We start from the raw sequence: 25,282 nt of genomic DNA, 5'->3' as shown, positions 1-25,282 counted from the left end.
CGGCCCCGGCAGCGCCCCGTGCCCGCCTGCCCGAGGCTCGGGGACGGGAAAGGCCCCGCTCGCCTCCTGCGGGGCCCGGAGCAGCCGGAGCAGGGCAGTGCCCCGGCCCGGGCCGGGCACAGCGGGGTCTGGGGCCCGTGTCCCGTGTCCGTCCCGCGGGTCCCGGCCCGTGTCCCGTGTCCCTTGTCCCGTGTCCGTCCCGCGGGTCCCGGCCCGTGTCCCGTGTCCCGTGTCCGTCCCGCGGGTCCCGGCCCGTGTCCCGTGTCCCGTGTCCGTCCCGCGGGTCCCGGCCCGTGTCCCGTGTCCGTCCCGCGGGTCCCGGCCCGTGTCCCTTGTCCCGTATCCGTCCCGCGGGGTCCCGGCCCGGCCCTGCCCCGGTGCCCCGCACTCACCCCCCGGCGAAGAGGTGCAGCAGGGTGTTCTCCTGCGGGCCGCCCGCCATGGCGGTGGGCAGGAGGATGAGGAGGGTGAGGATGATGAAGGTGAGGGGGTGGCGGTGGTGGCGGTGTCGCTGTCACCGCCGGGCCCGCGCCGAACGGGCCGCGCGCGCCTGACGCCGCCGGGGGCGTGGCCGGCGGTGGCGCGTGACGTCACGGGGCAGAGCCCGGCCCGCCGTGACGTCACGGGGCAGCCGAAAGTTCGTGGCAGGGTTTTGTCCCCCATAAATAAATGATTTATTTGCCCCTCTGTAAGAGGTGGAAGGGTTTGTCCCCCATAAATAAATGATTTATTTGCCCCTCTGCAGGACAGCTGCCATCGGTGTGTGGGCGGGGGTTAATTACACAGCCGGAATATTAATGAATGCCCAGCTTTTAACGTTAAATCCTAAAGAAAACGTTAAAATCTACAAAAAGACTCGAGGTCTGCATGTTTTTCATGCGTATGAGTTTTCTATCGTCCTTGATAACATGCTTGAACAGCTTCCTAGCTTAAATTCAGATCCAGATGTGAACTTCCCTCCTGCCTTAATGACACAAAGTCCCAAACCTGTCAGGAACTGCAGTCTGACACTGGGGTGTGCGCATTCCCACCATTTAAACTTCAGCCTGTTCAGAGGAACACTGAGATTTACGGGTTAAACCCAAGAGATGAAGCAATGCCCGGATCCCCAGTAGGGTCAGTGGGGTCTGCGTGCCCTTGTCCTGGACCCTCAGTCTCCAAAGAACCTTTCAGAACTTCATGTTTCTGTTGGGGGAGATGGTGCTGAACCCTGAGGTGCTGTTAAGAACGGCCTGAACTGATCTGTGTGCTCCACAAGTAATGATTTACTAAAGCAGAGTCAGTCTGGTGGACAGGAGTGATGGGATCCTTGGTCCATGGACTTTGCTGAAAACAAGGAATGAAAAGAGCATTAAGTGCAAATAGGATCTGAGGCAAAGTTACAGCTCTGACCACCTGGTCCCCATTCCTGCTGGGACCCTCAGGAGCCCAAATCATAACTGAGATCCTGTGAAATTACTCTTTGTAGTGACATATAACACATACTTCAGATCCAGGCAGCAATATGGATTTGCTGCTATAAATATATTAAAGATGCTGGGTCTGTAAAATGGTGAGAAAATGAAGAGATTTCCCTAAAGAGTGATCCCTTTGGATCATGCAAATGAATGTAAGTTTAATTCTGTGCCGTTCCTCTGCTCCTTCCCTGCCCTCAGGCTGTGCTCAGTGAAGGATCTGCTGGGGCCAGGGCAGTGGGGCGTTCTGCCAGCTGGGGCTGGGTGGGGGCAGGAGCAGCTGCCAGGAGCATGAGAGCTCCAGGGCCGTGCCCTGGGTGCCAGCCCAGGCAGGGGCATGCAGGGGGCACGGCTCAGGACAGCCACTCACCAAACTGCTGCCCAGAAATCCCCCTGGACAGGGGTTCCTGGGCTGGGGTGCATCCAGCTGTGTCCAGCTGTGTCCAGCTGTGTCCAGGCCGTGCTGTTGTTGGGCACAGCCCAAGCCAGGTCAGTGCCTGCTGGGCAGCCCTGGCACGGTGCTGCCAGTAGAGCTGCAGGACCTCGCTCCAGCTCTGTTTGTGTCAGCCGGGCCGGGGCAGGAGAGATGAAGGCCAGCAAAGCCTGACCATTTAAACTTCAGCCTGATTATGCTCTGCTACCCATGGCCCGTGTAAAAGCAAAGATGGGCAGCAGGAGAAAACAGCCATAAGGGAGGAGCTGGGTGCAGGCTGCCCTGGGATTTACCTGGCCTAAGGTGACATCTTTAAACACTTGACTCCTACAGAACTATCTTTACTCACTTTATGCCCTTTGGTACTGTCAGAGACACATAAAACCATAGAATCATGGAGTGCTAAGGGTCGGAAGGGACTTTATAGATCATCTAATCCCAAACTTACTGAGAATGTTCAGGGAAAAGTCGCAAGTTACTGAGAGGTTATACAACGCCAGTAAAGTAGCGACGGGCTTTTTATGGGGAGCATTGCTGATAAGGAGTCAGCAGGGAGGACTCTACAGCCGCACGGGGCCAGCGGGGCTGACAGGAGATTTTGACCCAAAGTGTCCTTTTTTCACCCGCTTTCTGCCCTCTGCTGGGAGCGGCCCCGCAGCGCAGGGAGCTGCGCTGTCCCCGGGCGCTCCCGGCTGCGGAGGTGACAAAAGCGCCCCTGCGACACCAAATCGGGACCTGCGGCTGATCTGTGTCTCCCTGTGGTTGGGGATGAGTTAGGGCAGCCCCTGCAGGAACTGCAGACCCCGAGCTCGGGGTCCTGCCTGCCTCTACCTCTCATTCCCCAGCAGAGAGCACTGCAGGAGCAGCGTTAGGAGCAGGCACCCGAGAGCCGGGAGGGATCAGCACAGCAGGTTCGATCTTGTGCGCTCTGACTGCGCCTCCAGCCTTGCCTGTTGGCGCCTGTCACTCACCCTGGGCTCTTTGAAGGTGCTCTGTCTTGCGGCTCCTGTTCCCCTTCACCAAACACATCCCCAAGGAGAGATCACTCCTAAAAAGCTCAGACAATCACTGACTTTCTCTGAAGCCCTGGCACACAGAGCCACTGCGCTGTTTGGCACCTCGCTTGTTTGAGCCAGACAGCAGAGGTACTGCCAGCTTCCTGGGCATCATCACCTTGGCTTTCCTTTTCCTTTTCCTCAGCCAGGGGGAACAAGGAGCTGTGCTTGCCTGTACCTGTTTGCACAGCCTCAACAGCTGGACAGATGTGCCGTGCAGTGGAATGCCCCTCCCTCCCCACTGTCATTTCCTGGTGCCAATCTCACACTGGGGTAGGTACGGACTGTGCAATCTCCCACACGCTGCCCATGCCAGGGACATTGCTAGAGAATCCACCTCTTTCTTGCTTCTGCCCTCCATTTGGAGCTCCTGGGGTACAGCACACTGTGATGTGTCTGCTCCTCCATCCCTCACCTCGGAGAGCTCAGGGTGCAGGTCTGGCTGCAGGACATGTGGGCACAGCCAGGGAAACCAGAGGAAGGCAGGTTATGTGCCATGCTGAGAACACTTCAAAGCACCAGCAGAGTGGGCCAGATCTGGGAAAACTCTGTGTTCCAGACACTGCTGGTACAGCCTGTCAAGCATTTCTAGGGAATTTCATGAGGATAAATGTGCACAGAGGCATTGTGGCCTCCACGGATCAGACACCGCAGGAGCCACATCAGGGGAAGTTCCTAAATTACTCCCATGCCAGGACAGCATGAACCCAGCCAGGAAAGGGTTGAGCTGGCTATTCCGGGGACTTATTTTGTCTGGTGGCTTCCTACAAACTGGAGCAAGGAGTCACCAGCTTCTTCCACATCATTAGCTGCTGGCAGCTTCCCAACCATTACCAGCACAGCCTGGATCTCACCCAGCATCTTTGAGATGAAAGACATTGCAGCACCACTGCACTCACTGTTTTAGGTCCCAGTCCAGCTCCCACTCAAGGCAGTTACTCTTTTTCCACTGACTGCAGCTGGAGCTGAGTCTGACATTCCTGTAACAGATCTGTCTCAAGCCCTGAGTTAGGTGAAATATTGGTAAAATAGTCCAAAACAACAGATAGGGGCCTGCAACCCCGCTATTTTCTGGCAACAAATTAAAAACAGCAACACAGTCAAGCAAGAGCACGAGGAATTCTGTTTCCTTCCTGAACACACTGAAGGTCTGAACTTAGAGCAGCCAAAGCACCTGGTGAAAGGAATGTAGGAGCCTGCTGTAAGTGGGTGTCTGTGGGAGGCTGACATTCTTTCCAAAGTGCATCCCTGCCAGGAGCACCATCAAAGAAATCTCCCTGGTGGTGATGAACGTCCTGATAGCATTCATCTGCCCTCAGAACGGCCAAGGTCACTGCTCAGTTTGGGAGCAGCTTTGGGAGAAATGCATGCCCAAAAGAGTATCCCAAGTCCTAGAGAAGAATACGTAGTAAAACACAGTGAAGAGACACACCACTGGGCTATTCTGTCAGCAAAATTTGGTTGAAAGTACTTTGAGTGGTTTAATGGACATCCTAAAGGCTGTAAAGTAAATGCATATGCTTTGGATTCCTTCTAGCTCTCATTCTGTGGAAGTGATTACTGACTGTTCCTGTTTCCCACGTGGAAAGATGAGGCACGTGGGCATGGAAGGAGCAGGCAGGGACGAGGCCAGGGCAGAGTGCCTTGCCCCAAGGTCAGCATTGTCTGTCACACCCACAACTCCCTCAGTCAACTCCCTCAGCGCTGGAGTACTGCAGATGGAGGGCCTGGGCTGTTACAAGACTTGGCCTCTGTTCCTAAACATCTTGTCATTGCTAAAATAGTTCTGGTTCCATGCTCAGGGCCACGGCACCGAGCAGCAGCCATCAGTTAAACCCTGTGCCATGCTGCCCCTGCAGGGCTGACCCACCCCGGGGCAGCAGCCCCTGAGGAACAAGGTGGGCACTCAGGGGAAAGGGACACTGGGCAAAATTATAGCTGGCAAAAGACATTTTTTCCACACTAACGTGGAACTGGATTCACGAGCTTATGGTAAGGAGATGCCACTAAGGCCCAAGTGTTTTCCCTAGAACAGGAGGTGTGATCAGTGGGAAGGGGGGACTGAGAGCCCTTGGGAAGCTGCCCAGAGCCTGCCCACAGCCAGCCTGGCTTGGTGCTGACTCAGACACCACTGACTGTGGGACAGCCAGCCCTGCTTCTGCTGCAAACAGCAGGAATCCTGTGGCTTCACACTCTGGGCAAGGGCTGAGGCACCTCTGAAGGAGACGTGAAAGTCCCTGGGGTCTGTGAGGAACACCAGGAGCCCTCCAGGAGCCAGCACTGCTGAAGAAGCAGAGCTCCCCCATCCCTGGCTCCTCAGTGCAAATGCAGCTCACAGAGCCAAACAGAGGGTATAGAGTCAGATTTAGATATAGTCACGTATAGGGGATAGCCAAATACAGGCAGAAAGAATCCTGATTTTTGGAGGATCCAAAGGGGATCAGTGGAGCAGAGTAGCAGCATCCCCCTGTGTGAGCCAACTTCCCTCCATCCCCATAGCAAGCCTCCCTGCAGGCAAGGCTAGGATTAATGGGAAGCACATGGGAGGAGAGTCAGTGATCCAGGGCTCAGGACGAGCAGCTGAAGCAAAGGGAGCTACCTGGAGCTCATTCAGGAGTGAGCTCAGGGACCAAACATCTCGTGAATGGGGAGTGGGCTGGGTGGGGAACTTACAGGGTGCAGGGTCCAGTTGGGTGCTTCCCACCCTGCCAGGCTGGGAGGAGCATAACAAAGGGGGAGAGCCACTGACCATGCCCTGCATCTCTGTCCCGCCCTCCCAGGTTAAACTGTCACAACTGGACTCATGGTAGAGTCACCAGGGACGCTGCCAAAGCCAGGGGGGACACTGCTTCCTGCTGGGGACTGTAATGTGATGAACAGAATATTGGTATGTAGCAGAATGAGAGTTGCTTCCAATTTAAACCTTGGTATTACGGTGACAGCTGCATCACCTACGTGCTCTTGTCATCCCCCAGCTGTAATTACAGCAGAAACATGGTGGGAACATTCTCAGTGTGACAGCATTCTGAATATCTGCTTGCCATGTTCGTGGTTCTCTGCAGTTAACTAACAAAATACCTGCAAGAATGAAATATCCTTCATCTCAACAATACCTCTCACCTCCTTGGGTTTGCAGATAATCACTTGATGTAATCTTTCCCTTAAAAATAAGGACTGGTTATTTTTGAAGAGGAATTAAATAACTGAAGTGAGAACGGAATGCTCAGAGGAGAGGAGCTCAGTTACCAAAGGCTCTGCTGTTTTATTAGCTAACATCAGCATAAAGTGCTCAGTAAAATGGCTGCCCATCCCATCAGTTTTATTACGTTCCACATGTGCTTTTTTATTGTCATTAGCCTAGCTTTAAACAATCCTTTCCAACCTTTCCTGTGTCTTGATCTTTGCTGTCCTCACTCCAGAATTAGGTAACAAGGCTGTAACCAATTTTCCATGCCTTACTGTGCAAGGTTCACTGGGTCGTTCCAGGACCACTTCCTTTCCCTCATCCCTGACACCCTGGTTCTGCCATGAGGTCTGTGCAGACTCCCTGAAATCACCAAGGCTCTCCCTACAACATTAAAGCTCTGCCTGACCTTCAGATTTATCTCAGTAAATCTTCTGTCCAGCGTGGCCTTAAAAGAATCTGCTCTAACAGCCCAAGATGAGGATTAAGTTTTATAGAAACAAAAGCAGTAATTGCTACAATTTGAACATATTTTTTCCCCTGGATTTATTTTTTTATTCAGTGAATGAGGATTTTCATTTAAATATGTTCTGTAACATTACAAATGGATACAGGAGCAATGAGCCAACAAGGCTCTTGCAAAACAGCAATAAACCCCTCAAGGACTGTGTGTCCTATTGTTACAGCTTTATGGGCACTGCCTCTTTTTCTGTGAATCTGACACTGTCAGTCACCAGATCCTGCCAGAAACCTCCTCAGCCAGCTCCCCCAGCTCTCAGGATAAGCTGCCATGCCCTGAAACATCTCAGGAATTCTTTTGGGACCAAACCTGAACACAAGGATCTTCCAAAGCTCAGTCCTTTCCCTTGTTCCTGGTGCTGAAGAGCTGCCTCAGTGTCGCTGCTGCCAGAGCTTCCCCAGCCACCTCCAGTGCCCTGAGAGCTCCCGCCCAGGGTCCTGCAAGGGCAGGCGGATGCAGGAAGGTGCAGGCAGGTGCAGGCAGATGCAGGCAGGTGCAGGCAGGTGCAGGCAGGTGCAGGCAGATGCAGGCGGGTGCAGGCGGGTGCAGGGAGGTGCAGGCGGGTGCAGGCAGGTGCAGGCAGGTGCAGGCAGGTGCAGGCAGGTGCAGGCAGGTGCAGGCAGGTGCAGGCAGCTGCAGGAAGATGCAGGCAGGTGCAGGCAGGTGCAGGCAGGTGCAGGCAGGTGCAGGCAGGTGCAGGCAGGTGCAGGCAGGTGCAGGCAGGTGCTGCCTTGCTCCAGGCTGAGGTTACTCCCCAGAGGAGAACGTTGTGCTGTAGGCACAGGGACAAGGTGGCTTCCTACTCTGTAGGGAAGGGGAACCTTTCCCACGAAGAATATGTGCTCTGTACCCTCCACTTCTCTGCTTTTCGGCCAGCCACTGAAATGAAAACCATGTGAGGGGTGGAGCAGGAGGGCAGGGATTTATGGGTTGTTTTATAGGAGATGATATAAAACACTTTTATGTCAACTTCTCTGTTGTGTTAATTTCCTTTCTCCTTCTCTTGCTCTTTCCTTAACCACAGGCAGGAGAGGCGGAGCAGGAGAGATCCAGGCTCTCTGCAGTCACAGAATAAATCTACCTATGGAATGCCTGTGGCCAGTGCCCAGCCCAGCCTTTCTGTTACCATGCCATTTATGGTGGGAAATAAAACCTGGAGCCAGTCTTTGTTCTGTGGCCATGCCAGTCTTGTTGGTTCAGCAGCTCTGCCAACAGCTGTGCTGAAATGTGCCCTAAATGCCACCTTTTAATCTGATCCTCAGGACTCCACTGCAGGTTTAATCCCATTGTAAGACCTACATGGCTCACAGTCTAAGGGGATAAGGCAGGTAAATGAAGGAGAATTAGCTCTGTTTTATGGATTTGTAGGGCTGGTAACAGCTGGCTGCAGGGAATGCCAGAGTGTGACCTTAGGGTAGGCTGGCCACTGAAGGCAACAGGTGACTCTGTGGTAAATGTCATTATTTGATGTAGTTCACACTTCTTTGTCATCTCTGACTGAAACAATGAGGAAAGGCAAAGGCTGAGAAGGGGTTAAGAGGGAAGGGGAAGCAGCACAAGCAGATTTTACAAAATGAATTACTCTATTCAAGGCAAACGGCAGCCTGTTGATATATCTCACCCAAAGGGGACTGTAAGAGTGACCTCATGCTGCTCGTCAAACACAATCCCATCCCTCCCATAACTACCTAATGCTGCAGCTCCATCTGTCTGGAGTGAGTCCCCCACACCAGGGCCAGCTTTACCACAGAGACAGAGCAGAGCCTGCCCCTCACTGTGGCTCTGTTACACAGCCTGCCCTGGACAAGCCTTTTCCCAGTAAATCTGGGAGCAGCGAACAAACACTGAGTCCTGCACTGTCACACGGGGCAGAATGCCTGAGTGTTTAGCTGCAAGTTTAGGTTTCATGCTTTACAAATGATGCAAAACCTCTTAATCCATCTCAGGATCACTGCTGAGCCTGGAGCCCTGCTCACACTTATACCCAGCCACAGCTCTGCCCCAGCGCCTGCCCTGCTGCCTCTCTGTCTTTTGCTATCAGTTTCAAGGATAAACCCAAAAGTAAGCTATCACTGACTGAATTCTAGCAGTTTCTTTGGTGCCAGAGCCCAGATTGCTGCTCAGAGACTCAGAGGGGAGTGCCAAGAGGCTGCACTGCCTCGGGGATCCTTGGGAAATGCCCCCTTGGAGGTGTTTCATGGAGCCACCCCGAGTGTCATTAAAGCCAGGGACAGCACAGAGAGGTGGCAGGATGTGGATGTGATGGTGCAGGGGGTGAAAGGATCAGGTCAGCCCTGTGCCTCAGCCTGGCCCAGCTCTGAGAGCTCCGAGCACAGGCAGAGCTGCAGCCAATTTGGCTTGCATGGGCAGCTTTTCACTGAGGGTTTTATGGGACTCCCTGGGACCAGGGGCAGTGGCAGCCCCCCTTCCCCCTGCCTCATCACCCCCATGTTAAGCTATTTTACAATGATTATCTGAAGTCAGTGTTTAGCTGTTGCCCAGGTAACAGCTCAAACACGCCTCACCTCAGGGCCTCCCTGCAGCTCCACATGGCTGGGAGAGCTGGGGAGCAGAGCTGGTGCCAGGCTGAGGAAATCAGCTCTGCAGCCTCCCCAGGACATCCCAGAACACTGCAGGGCTTGGAGGAGAACCGTGCCCGGGCAGACTGCAGGGCAGGCACCTCGCTCAGCACACAGCACACAGCCCAGAGCACCCTCACCCCCTGTTCCTCCAAACCCTGCAAAGCCCCGAGGCAAAGGCACCAGCCCACTGCCACTGGCACCTCTGGGCTGCATCCTCTGGGGAAGGACGGGCTCTGGCACACTCTGGGAGTGCCACAGCCACACACAGCCCTGCAGGACACTGCTCCTGAGCCACAGCACCCGCTGAGGCACAAGAACTCCCCTCACTGAGCCTTCAATCCCTGCAGGGGCTGAAGGAGCTGCAGGGGAGGCTGTGGCAGCACTCAGCAATCCCAGTTCCAGCAACTCACTGGAGTCACAAGGAACTTTGTCTGGGTAAGAGGATACTAGCAGGGCTGGTGTCCCTCCTACAGCCTTCATATCAACTGTGCTCATCTCCCAGGTCAGAACAGTTCTAGCAGTGTTGCTGCTCGGTATGTCATGACCACAGGTTTACCTTTCCAAGGCTGTAAACTGCATCCAATAAATCATCAGGGACTGCTTGGGGACTGACTGGCAGCTCTCTGTGCTCCCTGCAGTTTGGAGCCCTGCCTGCCTGCACGCCACAACCACACTGAGATGTTCCACATTCACAGGCAAGCCACAAGAATCCTGTCCTGATTCCCTGCTCCTTCAGGGAATGCTCAGGGAGGAGCAGTGCTGGAAAGCTCAAAGAGGCAAGGAGGCTTTAGCCTCTGACTGAGGTTATGGTCTAGGGAGGTTTCACCAGTGTTGACACAGAAAGTGTTTATAGCCAGTGCTCTGATGTGAGGTGTGATCCCCTGTTCTGTCATTTATCCATCATGGAACAGCCCCATTATATGTCAAGAGTGCTCTCAGCCTCCAAGCAAAACCCAGGAGGGGGCAGGAGTTCCCACAGCTCCCTCACAGAGCTCCAGACAAGGTTCACTGTCCCTTATCAAAACACAAATCATCACCTCCACGCTGCATGGGGAAATGCATCAGCTTTGCTCGTGCCTCTGTCAGGCTGCAGAGGTTCCTGCTGCAGCTGTACCAGCGTGGCTTCAGCAGGCAGACACGGCTGGTCTGTCCTTCCTCTGCAGCTCAGCCCTGCACACGCAGCAGCCCAAGGGTGCCTCAGTGCCAGCCTGAGCCTCGGCCCAGCCTCAGCTCGGATCTGTCAGGCCAGGGAAGGTGAGGCTGTGATGCTGTGGACCCCTTGCACTCAATGGGGCATTGAAGCCCATCAGGAAGGGATAAGGTCAGGTATTTCCTCTGGGCTGGGTGCCCAGCAGCTCTGGAGCACGGGAGGAGGAGATTTTCCAAGGCCCCTTCAGAAAGCGGGGCCAGTGCTGCTCTGGCATGGCAGGAGAGAAGTGTCTTGCCAAGCCCCCTCTGCACCCCTGATCAAACATTTTGGGGCACCTCCTTTGTGCTGGGAGATGAAGCCACTCCTCTCATGAATCTGGGTGCCCAATGCCAAGTTTAGATACAGTCTAGACGCAGCAGGGTATTTATAACCTTGGCACATGGCGTGGCAGCCAGTGGGGTATAAACAACATTCAAAACCCATGAGGCACAAAGTTATTTATACATCAAAGTGCTGAGTGCAGGTACCACAGCCCCCGTGGCAGGAGTCACAGCCTGCTGGCCACAGGGAGAAGCTTCACTGTCAGTGGCAGTGGGGACACGAGAGCAGCTGAGATCTAACCCAGTCCCTGAGCTCCACTGGCTGCATCTCACTGGGAATTTTCAGTACTCAAGAATAAATTTGATTTTACCTGTTGCCACAAGAAATAAAAATGAGTGAGGAGCAGCTTAATGGCTCAGCCATTACCTGAGATGTAGGCAAATCTCCGTTCTATCACAACAGCAAAACCACCCATATTCAGCAGTAAAAATTCACAATAAAGCTCTGCCGACAGCTTGACACAAGTGAGTGGCAGCAGCTCTCTCACAAGTGTAAGAACTGACAAATTCCTGACTGTAACACAAGCCAGGATCTCTACTCACATGAGTGCAGTGAGGGAGAAAGGCATTACTGAATAGACAATCTCTGCATCTCCTTGAAATGAATTCAATTTTATGCAACATAGGTGCAGTCCTCTGTTTAGCAAGGTTTGGGTGATATTGTCCTGAGCTGACACAGCAGATAAAGATCCAGATGAGAAAACAGAAGAATTACAGAATGATTTATTCCAGAATATTGGCCTGTATATGGGTTTAACTGATCTCTTTGATCTCTTGGACTGAAATGGGATGGAAGCACATTATTTGGAGCTGGAGCTCTCAGCCAGATCTGGCTTCCTTGTGGAAACCTCACCCATAGAGTAGGCTCACAAGATGACTTTATTTCCATCTTGGCCTTGATACAGGACTCAGGTAAGGGCTTTAGGTGCTTATCCTTCTCACCAGACAGTGGCTCTCTGGTGTGTTATCAGCGTGGCTCTGTCCTGTCTGGTGGCCACTGATGTCCCAAGCCTCTGAAACAAGGACAGCCCGGGGACAGCCTGGTGGGGACAGGCAGGCAGGGGATGGGATGGAGTCACTGCTAACAGGGTGAAGGAAGTTTCCATGTCAAATCTTCCTTCAGCCCTGCGGGGCAAGGAGTGTCACATCAAGAGCCTGGACACGACTGCTCTTCCCTCTCCTCTCTTGCTACACAAGGTTTTGGGTTTCTGCCTCCGGGAGGGAGAACCGGTTCTGCAGGGCACCGTGGGGCAGCAGCAGGGGAAGAGTGAGGCTGGACTCGTGTGGCAATAAATACCCATCTGTGTCCTTTGTGTGACTTACATGAAACACCTCAACCTTCCACCCGGAAAGACATTTTTACAGACATAATTGGCTTTAATAATAGCTTGCAGAACCATGCTACTTTCTCCCGGGAATCCCACGCACTGGGCAAGCATCTGACCTACAAACCTCAGCCCCGAACACAGAGGTGTCACTGTCACTCAGAGATGGATTATCCCAGCAGAAAGTTACTGCCCAAATATTAGCTCATCCTAGAAGTCAGAGAAAGGTCAAGGGGTTGAGTGCTCCAGTGCAGTCACCAGGAAAGTGTCCCTTCTCCCAGCAGGGCTCTAAGGAGGCCAGGGCTGTGCTTTCAGGTGTCTGCTGCCTTTTCTCTAGAGTGAATCTAGGCCTTGGAGGGAGAGGGGAAGGCAGCACAGTCCAGGGACTCACAGATCTTGGAAACTCCTGCTGGACGTCTCACTGCCAGCAGCCAGGCTATGATCTGTCAGCACAGCCTCTCCCTGTGCCCATGCCCATCTGAGCTGGGAGGAATTACATCAGCTTGGACTGGATTTAGAGAGAGAAAGAAGTGGGCAGCACGGCGAGCCAAGCTGAGGAATCCTGCACAGTATGTGGGTAGCACAAGGGTCCTTTCTCTGATTTTGAATCTGTGTATTCTGCTGGACCGTGGCTTCCCTCATGGAGAAGAGGGTTCTTGGCAATTTGCTTACTTCTGTTGCAAACCCCATCACTTCTGAGTTGATTTCCCTCCTTTTGGTGTGCAGACACTGCCCGTGGCCTCGCGATAAGGGGATCATTGCTGAGCAGTTATAAATAGCTATCAGACACTAGGTTACTCACAGCAAATGTGTCAGCCAAAGTTCTTCCATCAGGAAACTGCATTTCCTACCCTTTGTCTGTCTCACACTCTCCTCCCTTCCTAGAGGTATCTGAAGTGTTAACTCCTCTGTCTCCAAACTGGTTTCCTCTCCAGTTCCCCCTCCCACTCTTTTCTCCAGGATGGCAAGGAGACAGTGAGATACAGACACTCACTGTGGTGAGGACACGGTTCACTGGGACCCTCTCCTGTCCTGACCCCACCTTTGGAAGTGCATCCTGGCAGAACAGGGACGTGCCCGACCAGCGCTGCCCGTGTGACAATAATTAGTGTGATTTAAGCAATAAAGAAGCTACAGTCAGGTCGTAGTAGTGAGTCAGAGTAGACAGAAGTGAATAGGGGATGGAAAGTCACAGCGCTGAGCTGCTCAGGACAAACTGCCCAAGCCTGGGGAAAAGACCTGCGAGAGGCAGCAGTGAAGCCACGGAGCACAGGGCAGTCTGCATCTGTGTGGAGTGGCCTTTGTCACAGTGTCACAGACCATGGGAATCTCAGCTGGAGAGACAAAATTGAGGCTAGGCCGTTTTTAGGTAGTAGTGAAAAGGCTGGAAGGGTAACGATGCTGTTCCCAAAGACAGCTGAGATTACAGAGAAATTAACGTTGCATAATTGTCTTTTATAGAGACCCAGGGGCAGGTGAAAGGGAGGGCAGGGTTGTTTTTCCCTGAAGAATCTATACTAGCTGTTCTCAGAAGTCACTGAGCAGAAGACTCAATTACACAAGTTCCTAATATAGCAGGTTATATGATCATGGGCTATGTTTTCAAAAATTTTGAGTCACCCATTTGTCCACTACTAATGGTAAAGGTCTTTACTCTGTGGAAACTCTTCCTCCTAGAGATTGAACTGACTCAAGGGAACATTTATTTTGGGAGACTGTCCTTTAAAAAGAAAACAGGGTGAAAAAAACCAACTCTGAGCACTATTCACGTTTGTTCGCGTCTGAAGTGAACTGCTTCCTGTGCAGACAGAGCAAGGCAACACCCAAAGCCAGAAGCACCGTGTGGTGCTGAAGAGAGCTCTGGACGGGAATTCAAGAGGCTGTGGCTCTGTTCCCGACTCTGCCCTGGCCTTTTGCTGCCATTCAGTGAATAAATTCACTGCTCCGTGCCTCAGTTTCCCTGCTGGGTTACAGGCAATGATACACACAGCGTTAGGAGTCAGCTCCCGAGCACTGCTAAGAAGGTGTTGAATGTCACTTCTGGAGGGCTGGCCTAATTCAGCCTCAGCTCATCGCCTTCCTGATGTGTTTCCTGCACTTCATTCCCTCTAAAGGATCCTGTACTTCAAGCACTTTTCCTTAGAATAAAAGGGGGAAAAAAGTATAGTAACAAGCAAACAAACCACAGCTCCACCAGCCAGGAAGAAAAAACAACAAAAACGCAGACAGAGACTTATTTGGCTAGGTGACATCCTGCCCAGCGAATTCCTAATTGCCCAAGATGCATCTTGCGAATTTGGTGTGCCCAGTTTGGGGAGCAGGGGGAGCTGGAAGCCGCACAGAAATCACCCCCTGCAGCTGGGGAGAAGGAGAAGGTGACTCCTAGAAGGTCACCTTGAGGCAGCGCCCCCTTTCCACATCCCGTCCTGCCGAAGGAGCGGGGGCTGTGTCTGTCTGCGGCACCCCGAGGTGTGCGGTTTGCTCAGATCCTGCCCCGAGCCCTGCGGAGCAGCGCTGAGCGAGAGGGAGGGGAAGGGGAGCAGCCTGAGCGCGGATCTCTGCAAGGGGAGCCAAAGGCCAGATGTTCCCTGCTTCCTGCCGCGGCTGCCACCGCCGCTGCTTGCGGTTGTGGTTGCTCTGTCTGGAGCTCAGATGTGAGACGGAGGCTCCCGCAGCCCGGTGCTGCTCATCCGCCGCAGCCCCGACAGCACAGCCCGGCAGGCTCTGCTGCTGCCGGGCTGCCGTGGCCAGCCGCGAACACCGCTCCCTTCAGCCCTTTATTATGAGCCACCGGGAGGACTTAGAGACATTTATGTAACAAAAACACAGGTGCCTTTTGGGCTCTGCCGTTAGAAGTGGCCAATAGCTTTGACACAGAAGTGATACTCTGCTTTCCACCCAAATGAAATATTTTTGGCAGAAGAGAAAATGAAATCATTCCCCACACCCTGCCCAGCGATCCCTTTTCTGTCTTGTTTTACGACACACAAACATTCTCACTTCCTTTGGTGATGCAGGTGAATGAAAGAAAGAAAACAGTGATAGAAAACACAAATGCATGTTCTTTGTTGTGGTGTGGAGCAATGAGAGGGAATTTCTTTAAAAGCTGGGAAGCTTCCTATAGGCAGGATGTCCTGTGCTAGGGAATGCTCCAGAAACTAGGAGGATGTATAGAGCCAGGCAAGAAATGTGTATATTTAGTAAATGCCTTTATATTAGATCATGTTTCTTCACATTGCTCCTCCGTAATTGGCTGCATAGGAACAAAACAAAAAAATGAATACAATTGTGTCTACAACGGAAAGGAAATTGTAAGCAGGCAGAGCAGAAAGCGAAGCAGACCAGCTGCATGGCATATTTTGGCCACTGCTGAATAAGTGGAGTGTGTAAGATGGGCCAGCATGTGCACACATGGCTAACAACTGCTCACAGGTCTCCTGAGATCAGAGCACAGCCAGTAATCCAGAACAGCTTGGAGAGGCTGGGCAAGTCTGCAGTAAAGTGGAACTAGAAGCACAACATAAACAATTTATCTAAAATATTGACAAGCTTAATAAACCATATTAGCTTTTTCCCTGTAGGTGGAAAACTCTTTTTTTTTCCCCCTGCTTATGATATAGAGAGGGCAGCAACAACAGTCTCAGTGAAAAGCTGTGCAGTGCCCAGGGCTGAAAAGCACTGATGTTTTACAGCAGGGTTTCCCTGTGCAGCTCGGGGCCTCGGGGCTGCTCTTCCCTCCCCTTGCACGGGGCACTCTCTGTCTTTTATTTAATTGTGGTGTAATCCTGATTAGTTCCAGCTCCTCCAGAGCTGTGTGGCAGCAGGGCTGTGTGTGCCAGCCCGAGGCAGGAGCAGGATCTGCTGTGGGACCCCTCTGCCCTGCTCCAGGGCACCCAGCCCCTCCAGGGGCTCGGGGATGTCACCCCTCGGCACGGGAGGAGGCTCTGACAGCGAGGATGAGGTGAAGTGGGGATGAGACACAAAGAGGAACAAAGGCAAGAGGGAAGAGCAGCAGGAAGAGTGGACCCAGGATTAATTACTCCAGAAAGGCTGAGATGAACCCGTCTGAGGGACTGGATCAGTCCAGTCGTGATAGCAATCCATGCTGGATTAGTTCCCTTCAGAAATCCCTTTCTGTGCTCAGCAGAGGCAGCCCCTGGCCTGGGATGGGACCCTCGTGTGCCCCCCTCTGCTGCTCCCGGCCAGCTCATTCCTGAGCCACAGCCAGGGCTCCAGCCCAGGCAGGGTTTGCTCACACAGCACACCTCGTGCCCTCTCTCAGACCCGGGGATAGGTGAGCATAAATCACTACAGATATCATCCATCATACTGATTTCTGCCACTTCTTTAAACCAGACCAGTGGGTAAGAAATAACAGGGCTCCCATGACAACACATCTCCACTGAGGTTCCTGCACATTCAGCTTCCTTCCAGCAACCCTGACACCCACCTCTTGCTGGGGCCATGTGTTATACCTCATACCAGTTTGTCTATGTGACCTTAAGGAAGTGATTTGTTCATTAAACATGACATTTTCAACCTACAAAGTCTACTTAACGAGCATGAACTGTTCTGCTTTCAAGTGGTTTTGGCTGCAATTCACAATAATTAGGGGGATTTTCCATGCTTGTCCTTCTCTTTCTAAGCAAAGCTGATTTTCTGCCTCTGATGCTTAGCTTGGGTGGCATTTGGCCACCAGCTCTGAGCAGGGATCATCTGTACCTCCAGTGATCTTAACCTGGCAGAGAGGAGCAAATGCAGATTGCTGATTGTCCCAATCATTCAGCTCACTTCCCTGGTGACTTATTCATAAGAAGGAGCCAGTTATATTTCTGTAATTCCCAGGAAGGAGCCAACAGCTTTCTGCCAGAGTGAACAGGAGCAGCACTGCATTCAGTCTCCCAGACAGAGCCTTGGGTCGTACTCCTCCCATATTCAATCATGAACCATCACAGTCACATCAAAGCAGGGCAAGGCCTTTGGGGTCTGTGCCTTCTGCAAACATCCTACTCTGCCTGACTTGTCTCACACAAAGCAAATTTGCTGTACAGGGAAAAATCATCACAGACATTTCCTGTGCCAGTGGATAACAAATCCTGGCCGGTTCCATGGCACCAGGAAGGGAAGGGGAATCCAAGGAGCCACCGGGTGCAAGCAGCACCATTGGTTTTCACTGCCACCTGCCTGGGGCAGAGCTGACCCCTAACATTCAGGACATGTACAGGTTAAAGTGTTTTTCCTGGCCCAAAATCACCTAAGGAGCTAAGGCAAATGTCAGCCTAAAGACAGGCATCCTCACCTTCAAATCCTTCGTATCCAGGACTGACATGGGCTCCTCTGGACCACGTGTGTGTGGCAGAGGTTGATGCAGTTTGGCCTTGAGTTTGCTGATTGTGACACAAGCTGTCACTGCCATCAGCCATCCCCACAGCCAACCCAGCCCCAGCCCTGCCTGAGGTAACATCCCACCAGGAATCAAAGCTTGTGCTGGCCTTGGCAGACTGCAGACAAGTGCTCAGAAGATTCGGATAACAACTGGTGCAAATCCCAGCCTGGGCTGGAGGAGGCTGAGCTCAGCCAGATATTTTCATCTCAGAACAGACTTTCTTTCCGTGAGCAGCCTGTTTCCACTTACAGCAAGCAGGGACAATGCACAGTTTCCCTCTCTGAAGGGCAGGAAGGCACAAAGTTAATTTGTGTTTTCTTCCCACTCCAGGATTCATGAAGAACAGCACACTGAGTTAGATCAAGGCCTCTCAAACCCATGCTAGCACTAACAGTTCTTTCAGTTTTCCTTGGACTGAACTTCAGGCGAGCTGAAAACTTTGCACAGGTGGCATTTCCAAAACCAGGGGGAACAATTCCATACTGCCCTTGCCCTGAATGCTCTAGCAGAACTAGTGTGAAATGCATGACTGTCAGTGTTTAGTTCTGCTGCATGGGCCTCACAAACAGAAAATAAGAGAGAAAAGGCAATATAAAGAGAGCAATGTGCAGCATGGATGTAACAGAGCTGCTGTGATGCTCTGATGTAGAGCTGAAGTTGTCTCTCTCTCGGAGCAGCAGTTAAAACCTTTTTTTTTTTTTTTAAATAAGGAGTCACATAATCCAATGAAAAGTTCTTTCCAGGACTGACTTGGAGTGGGATAACACTGGGGAGATGGGAGGGTGTTATTTCTGTAATCACAGCTTGCAAAGCCACCAGACTGACAGGGAGAAGTGCAGCCAGGATGGGAAGGACCAGGGGGAGGCAAATCTAGAATCAGCCCGGGGAGGTCAAAGCACCAAGAAGTCAGCACAGGCCAGAGTAGGATTGAGACCCTGTGTGTGCCCAGGCCAGCCCTGGGGCCTGCCCACGCCTCAGCACTGCCCAGCTGTGAAATGGAGATGCCAGGGGCATCGTGAGCCCCAGCTCATGAACATCTGCCAGGCTCCCAAATCCACTGATGGAAGTGGCTGTGCAGCAGGAGCAGAGTTGTTGTTTTTTGGGCTGGGTTTTGTTGGTTTTTTTCTCTTGAAAACACCACAGAGATGAGCAACTGAAAGAGTAACCAGCATAGTTCACTGCCTTTTTAGAAAGGCCTGGTGGAATCCTAGCCAGCAAGGGAAAAGGGCTTGGGAGGGAGGTGAGAAGTGCTGCTGATGCCAAGTCCAGCGAGAGAGTTCTGGCACGGGGGTGGTAAAAGCATCCACCCCTCTCACACTTGCCTGTGAGGAGGGGAAAGAAAAATTAACAAAAAAAAAAGGGAAAGAGAAGAAAAAAAATTAAGGGGAAGAGGAGGAAAAAAGGGAGAAAGAGAGAGGGAGGGAACAGCTACCCAACGTGGTTGGAATAACTCAGCTCACTGTAGCCTGTCCAACAACAGCCCTGGCGGATCATAAAACAGCCTCTCACATCCATGTGGTTTTTGCTGCTAGGAGACAAGGTACAAAACACACAGCCTCATGCCGGGCTCTATAAAACCTTATAGTCCCCCTCAGACCCAGAGTTCATCTGAAGAATTTGCATCACCTAATTAGAACCAAGTTTTAAAATAATCAGAAATAGTAAAGTAGAAAAAAAAATGAACAGCCCCTTTCCTTTCTTTGCCCCCTTTTTGTGATTTTACTTACCATAAAACTTGAAAAGTATCCTTCTGACTCTTTTCCAGGCAGACTTTCCACACAGAGGCTTTGCTGGCAGGACTTAACTGCTGAGCCCATGTGAAGCCTAAATCCCTTCCTCCCGTGGTGCCCAGGCAGGTGTACCCCATTCTCCTCCCCTCTCCATGGGGAGAGCCGCTCACCTGAGAGGCACAAGGAGGCTTCACCTGCTGCTGCTGGCACTTGTAGGGTTGTTTTTCTGCCCAGAGATTGGGCAGGCAATGTTTGCTATTACAGACACTGCAATAATTTTTGTATTTTATTTTCATTCTTTTTATATCTTTATATTCTCTTTCAGCTGTACACCAGGATGAAACAGCAGCAGTGCAGGTACTTAAACTGGTGTTGTCTCTTTGTAACAAAGACACTCCCAGCTTACCTAAGGAACTGTACCACCAAGAGTTTCCTTTGTGTGGGAATGCACAATCCCTGCTCCTCCAAATTCCCGGGGCAGTTTCATCTGTGCATCCTCCTGCTAACCCTGCCCAGGGCCTTCCCTGCCTGCAGCTCATCAGGGCTGTGAGACGTCCCAGCAATTCTGGGGCTGGCTGAGAAACCCAAGGGCTGGCCAGCACCTGAACACGCAGCCTGGTTAGTGGCAGTGCCCCTTGTGCCCTCTTGCTCTGAGGGCACACACAGTGACCGTGGGCTCGGCTCCCTCTCGCTCTGAGGGCACACACCATGGCCGTGGGCTGGGGTCTCTCTCGCTCTGAGGGCACACACCATGGCCGTGGCCATGGGCTGGGGTCTCTCTCGCTCTGAGGGCACACACCATGGCTGAGGGCTCGGCTCCCTCTTGCTCTGAGGGCACACACCATGGCTGAGGGCTCGGCTCTCTCTCGCTCTGAGGGCACTCCCCGTGGCCGTGGCCGTGGGCTGGGCTCTCCCCTGCTGGCAGGGCCTGCTCAGTGGGCAGCGCTCACTCCCTGCGGGTTCATCACGGCCTGGCTGCCGGAGAAGGCAGCTCGGGGTCCCTGGCAGGGAGGGTGGATCAGCCTGGACACCCTGCAGGATGCAGCTGTGTCCTCCCCGCCGGGCTGCACTTGCATTTTCCTTCATCAGACCTCAGGCAAAGGCTGCACCTCCTCTGCTTGCAGCCCAAATGACAGCTGAGCTCCTGGTGTGCCTGCCCACGCAGTGCCCGGGAATTAAACACAAGAGGGCATTGAACACACCCACCCTGCCACTGGCACGGTGTCTGCCCGAAGCCTGGGGCTGTGTGCCAGAGGAGGCAGCTGCTTCAGGACAGGGATTGCTCTGACCTGACCTCACAGCCCTCCAGTCCCCACAGGGACACAGCGAGGGGCTGGGCTGGAGGCGCTGGTGTCAGGGAGACGTGGTGGACACTGTGTGCGTCACTGCACCGAGAGGAAAATGTTATCTCAGCGAGGGAGGGCAGAAAGAAAACAAGAATCCCGAGGATCCCATGCTCAGAGGATGAGAGGGGAGAGAGGTCAGTTCCTGACAAGCAGGTCAAAACAAAGCCATTGTTCTGAGTGAGACTGTTGTCCCTCTTTCACTGCGTGTTACCTGGAAAATCCATCTGCCCCTTCCCCCTCCCTTGGCCATTCCTCTGCCCGGGCAAAACGGGGAAATCTGTGAGACAGCTGAAATGGCACCAGCTTCCTGGCTGGTCTCACCTTCCTAGAGGAAAAGCAGCAGCTCTGAGCTGGTGTCTGGGGAGGAACCATGCCCTGGACTGACCCAGGGAACGCTGCAGGAGGAGCAGGCAGCCCTGGCACAGACGCTGTTTCTGGCAGAAACTCCACATCCCATGGTAGGACACTTAGATTTTGTGACTTGGGTGTTTTTTTTCTGGCCTATTTTATCTGCTCTGTGGGTTCACCAGCCAGAGCTGCCCTGCAGTAACACACACCAGGATTAGAAAGCCTGCCAGCCCAGACACTTGCTGCTTTCTGACCTCCGTACTTTTCCCACTACCTGCTGTCACCTTCTGGAAAGGCTAAAGGGGACAGATATTTTTCTAGAAGAACAAAAAAATCCTTAAAATATTCATGTTCCTGTTTAAACACTGGACAAATCATGCTCATACAATCATATTGAATGTGGTTATTATTTTAAAAGAAGGAAAATGATAGGAGTTTGATGGATCCTGACCAAAAAAAGAAACCAAAACTTTCATTTGGTGGGAAATATCAACATTTCAACATTTTTCCAATACTGTCATTTTTAAGAAATCCCCGAATTCCTGCTCCCAACCAGCCTTTCTGGCCAGCAGCATTAGACACAAAGCCAAAACCCAGCAGAAAGAGTCTCTTTTAAGAGTGTACACACACCATGTTTATAAAGCCTGCACTTTGTTTTTACTTGACTCTTCTGGAGGATGTACAACTTCCTCAGCATTTCACTTCCACAGGTTCTGCAAAGGCTGGGGTATTCCAGCTGGCTGTGAGCCAAGGCAACCATAAATCACCCGTGGCAAGAAGTTCCCTTCCCAGCAGCATTTTTGGGGAGCTCAATGTTTTCATTTTCTGTGCACCACTGGGCTCTGCAGGGTCCTTTCTTTGGTGTTATGGGCTCAAGGAATTTGTAAAACAACCATTTGTGAAACAACTTTACAGCATTTGTAAAACAACCATTGTGTGCAAAAGGTTGATGTGCTCCATGTGCACCTCTGGAGCCTGCTCTGGCAGCACACAGGGCACGGTGCTGGGAGGCAAGGGCAGAGTGCACATGACACAAAACTCTGGTTTAGCATCACTTTGCTGGGCTGGAGTCTTCAATGGATTGCAAAATTCAGAACAACAGCTCTGCTCAGAACTGAAATGTCTTAAAGATAAGCCCTGGAATAAGTGTGAGATAACCCAGAAGAGACTTTTTTCACTGGAGTTGAGACAAGGAAAAGATCTGGACTTTTTTCTGACATACAAAGCCCTGGATGTTGGGTGTTTTTTTGTTCTTCTAGAAAAATATCTGTCCCCTTTAGCCTTTCCAGAAGGTGACAGCAGGTAGTGGGAAAAGTACGGAGGTGTCTGGGCTGGTGGGCTTTCTAATCCTGGTGTGTGTTACTGCAGGGCAGCTCTGGCTGGTGAACCCACAGAGCAGATACAGTTAGGGCAGGAACCTCTCAGCTCCAGCATTTCCTAGTCTGTCCTGGATTTTAAAGGAGGAAACTTTCCCCAGGGCCACTTTCTGTGGGGACCAGCTGAGTTTTGGTGCTGCAAGACTCAACTCACAGGACCATGGTCCTGACTCGGGATGGCCAAACCTGTCCTAGTGAGAGAGACTCTGCTGATGAGATCAGAGTCTGAAAAGACAAATTCCAAAGTGCAAAGAGAAAAGGATGTTTTCTTTTCCGCTGGACAAAACACAACTCTTCTGGCAGGCCCAGGCAGGACAGTCTGTCCACTTTGGCAATACCCTGCACGCCTGGACGTACACAGGGGTGTTTTTACTGCAGCCTGGTTTGATTACTCAATCTCTCTCCAGGAGAATTTGGCAAGAAAGATATCTGAGAGAATTCAGAACCAGCAGAGTCTGCAGCGTGCTGCTCCTCTCACACAACTTGTAGCACCATTTGGAGGCACTGACCCCTGGGAAAACACCCGCAGGAAATCCCCCTCAGTGCTGCAGGCTCAGCCCAGCCCGTACCCACAGAGCTTCATCCAGCAGCTCAGAGCCCTCAGCCAGCCCCAAGGCCAAACCCTCCCCTCCCCTTCCCAGTTAGGATTCTGAACCTTTGCCAAAGGCATCTGGTAAAAGATTCACATGTCAAAGGCTTTTCCTGACCAGCAATCTTTTTGCATCCTGGCTTCTTCCAGAGTTAGATCTGCTCCTCCAGTGTCCATCCCCTCCTGAAAACACTGTTTAACACCCATCTGGGGAGACACTGTTTAATGCTGGGGCTCAGTTCTTCTAAACTGCAAGTTAAACATACTGGGAAATGAATCACAGCTTGTCTTGGGATTCTCATGCTTGTTTAGGTTGCAAACACCCCACCTGTTTGACCACAATATTATTTTATTTGCCTTTGCTGTTTGTAGAGAAAGATACACCCCTTGTGCTTACCGAAAAGTTCTTGTGATTAGTGCCAGTGCCAGGCAACCTGAGAGAGGAAAACAAGTTTATTCTAGTGAAGGCCACGGTTAGTCTTGATTATGGAGTTCAAAACATAGTTAGCAAACACAAACACGAGAAAACACAGACCTGAAGCATGTGTGCCACAAATCTCTGCTGTAAATGTTAGGAATCCTCCAAGACCCACGTTCCAGATCCGTGATCTACACGCCCACCTCAGGAGTGTCTGAGCTGTGGGATGCAGCTTCTCAGGGTGGTTCCTGTCCTGTCTCTCGCCCTTTTCAACTCCAAGGTTATTTGCATTTCTCTGGGGTTTTTTTTAATGCAAATAAGCCAGTCAGATTGAATATGAAGAATCACCTTTCTACTAAAAAGGATTTTATCACACAGCACTTCACTCTGGAATAGGTAGCTGCCATCTGTGAGAGCACTGATTGAGAACATTCCTATTTGTCCAGGTAGGATACATCATAAGGACCTTGAGTGGTCATTCTTCTGGGTTTTCCTTTACAATCAGTGGTAAATTTCATTCCTGGCATTCTGTAAATCTAACTTTCACTGCTGTCACTTCCTATTGTGCAGCACTGTTTCAGTCAGTTTTCATTTAACACCATTTCATAAGGAGCATGTGAAACAGCCACAGCTCACTGCTGGGGGGGTTTACTGTGTCAGTGCTGTTATCAAACACCACAGCCAATAACTCCTCAAATCCTGAAATCTCTGCACTCTCTGTACCAGGTCAGAATGAAAAATGTCCAAGTGTCAGCCTTAGGGATCAAATTTCCTCACTTGTCTGCTTGATTCCCTGTGTTCCCCTGGGTTTCCATAAAGCTCATTAAGCAAAAACCTTTAGAGAAAGAGAACGTTTGACATGATTAACTACCTTTGCTGCTAATGTGTGCAACCCACCCAGGTGTCTAGACAGTTTGAAAAATACAGATCATATTTAGGAGTAACAGCTGGTACTCCTCAAGCCTCTCTGCTGGACCTCAAATTAAGTAGAAACAGACCTTATCAATATTAGGTGGTTCTCTTCCAAGGAAAACATCCAGCCTGTGGCAGGAAATGAAGTTACTGCTTTGGTGGATGGCACTTTACCTGCAGCCTGCCAGACAGTTCTGCACTCTCAAAGGTCCTGTTTTGGGAAAAGAGAGAGAACAAAGAGCTCAGACATGTTTCTATTGTGGGAAATCTTCAGTATTTTTTTCATAAAAGGAAAAAAATCAACACCTCTGTCCTACCAGATTCCAGTTCAGGCAGGTGTTTTTAGCTTGCCCATGTATTTTTAAAAAAATAAGTTGGGGAACTTGGTCCCCATCCCAGCCAGCACCTTGGCACAGCAGAGCTTCCCTTGGCCACGAGCTGCAGAACAGTCACACCTGAGGTCAGGGGCAAGGGCAGTGCTGGGGGCCCAAAAAGTGTGGACAGGAGTGCTCAGGTTACGGAAAGATGTGAGTCTGAGCAAAGGGAAGGACTGCACCTTGAACCCACTGGGTGAGGACTGGCCCAGGATGCGGTACAGGAGTGAGAGAGGGGCAGAAGCACAGACACAGCCAAGGAGGTGCCTCTAAACAGGATGGAAATGGGACTGCTCCCAGTTAATAAACTCCACACAAACAGTGTGTCAGGGCCAGGCAAACACGAAGGAAATCCCAAGGTATTCCCTATTCAGCAGGTATCTCTCTTCTGATTGAGTCCAATTTGTCACAGTTCAGAAAAAAGCACAAAGGTCTTTGCCCCACTTAGTTGTATTTGAGAATTTATCATCCCTCTGATGAGGGGGAAGTTAGATTTAAAACTCAGCCAAGTTCCAGTCCAAGGGGCTGAGCTGTGGCTTGGGGCAAGGCTGCCCATCAAGGGCTCACCTCAGGCCATTTTATTTTTGTGCTTTTATTACAGAGACTACAAATCCCCTTGGCTTTCACAGACCTTGTGGGCAGAGGAACGTGCCTGCTCTATGTGGTCCCAGCAGGTCCCACAGCAGAGGTGGCACCGAGCCTGGCAGTGAAATTCCTGCA

At 51.7% G+C, this 25,282-nt stretch overlaps 1 protein-coding gene across 2 annotated transcripts in view; it reads right to left on the bottom strand.

The window, feature by feature from the left end:
* Positions 1-19,351, bottom strand: part of SLC25A33 (solute carrier family 25 member 33) — a 31,547-nt gene extending 12,196 nt beyond the window's left edge. The window contains exon 1 of one of the 2 annotated variants that reach the window (XM_063417573.1): positions 19,197-19,351. In XM_063417573.1, the coding sequence (XP_063273643.1) occupies positions 19,197-19,336 (140 nt within the window). In that variant the 5' untranslated portion in view covers positions 19,337-19,351. Of the gene's footprint in view, positions 1-392; positions 584-19,196 lie in introns of those variants that run through there. The other variant, XM_063417574.1, reaches the window with a different exon arrangement.
* Positions 19,352-25,282: the final 5,931 nt, after the last annotated feature.

This window comes from Prinia subflava, chromosome 21, assembly GCF_021018805.1.
Source record: "Prinia subflava isolate CZ2003 ecotype Zambia chromosome 21, Cam_Psub_1.2, whole genome shotgun sequence".
Taxonomy (NCBI): domain Eukaryota; kingdom Metazoa; phylum Chordata; class Aves; order Passeriformes; family Cisticolidae; genus Prinia; species Prinia subflava.
The sequence above is the reverse complement of the archived record's forward strand: the minus strand, read 5'-3'. Positions and strand labels throughout refer to the sequence as shown.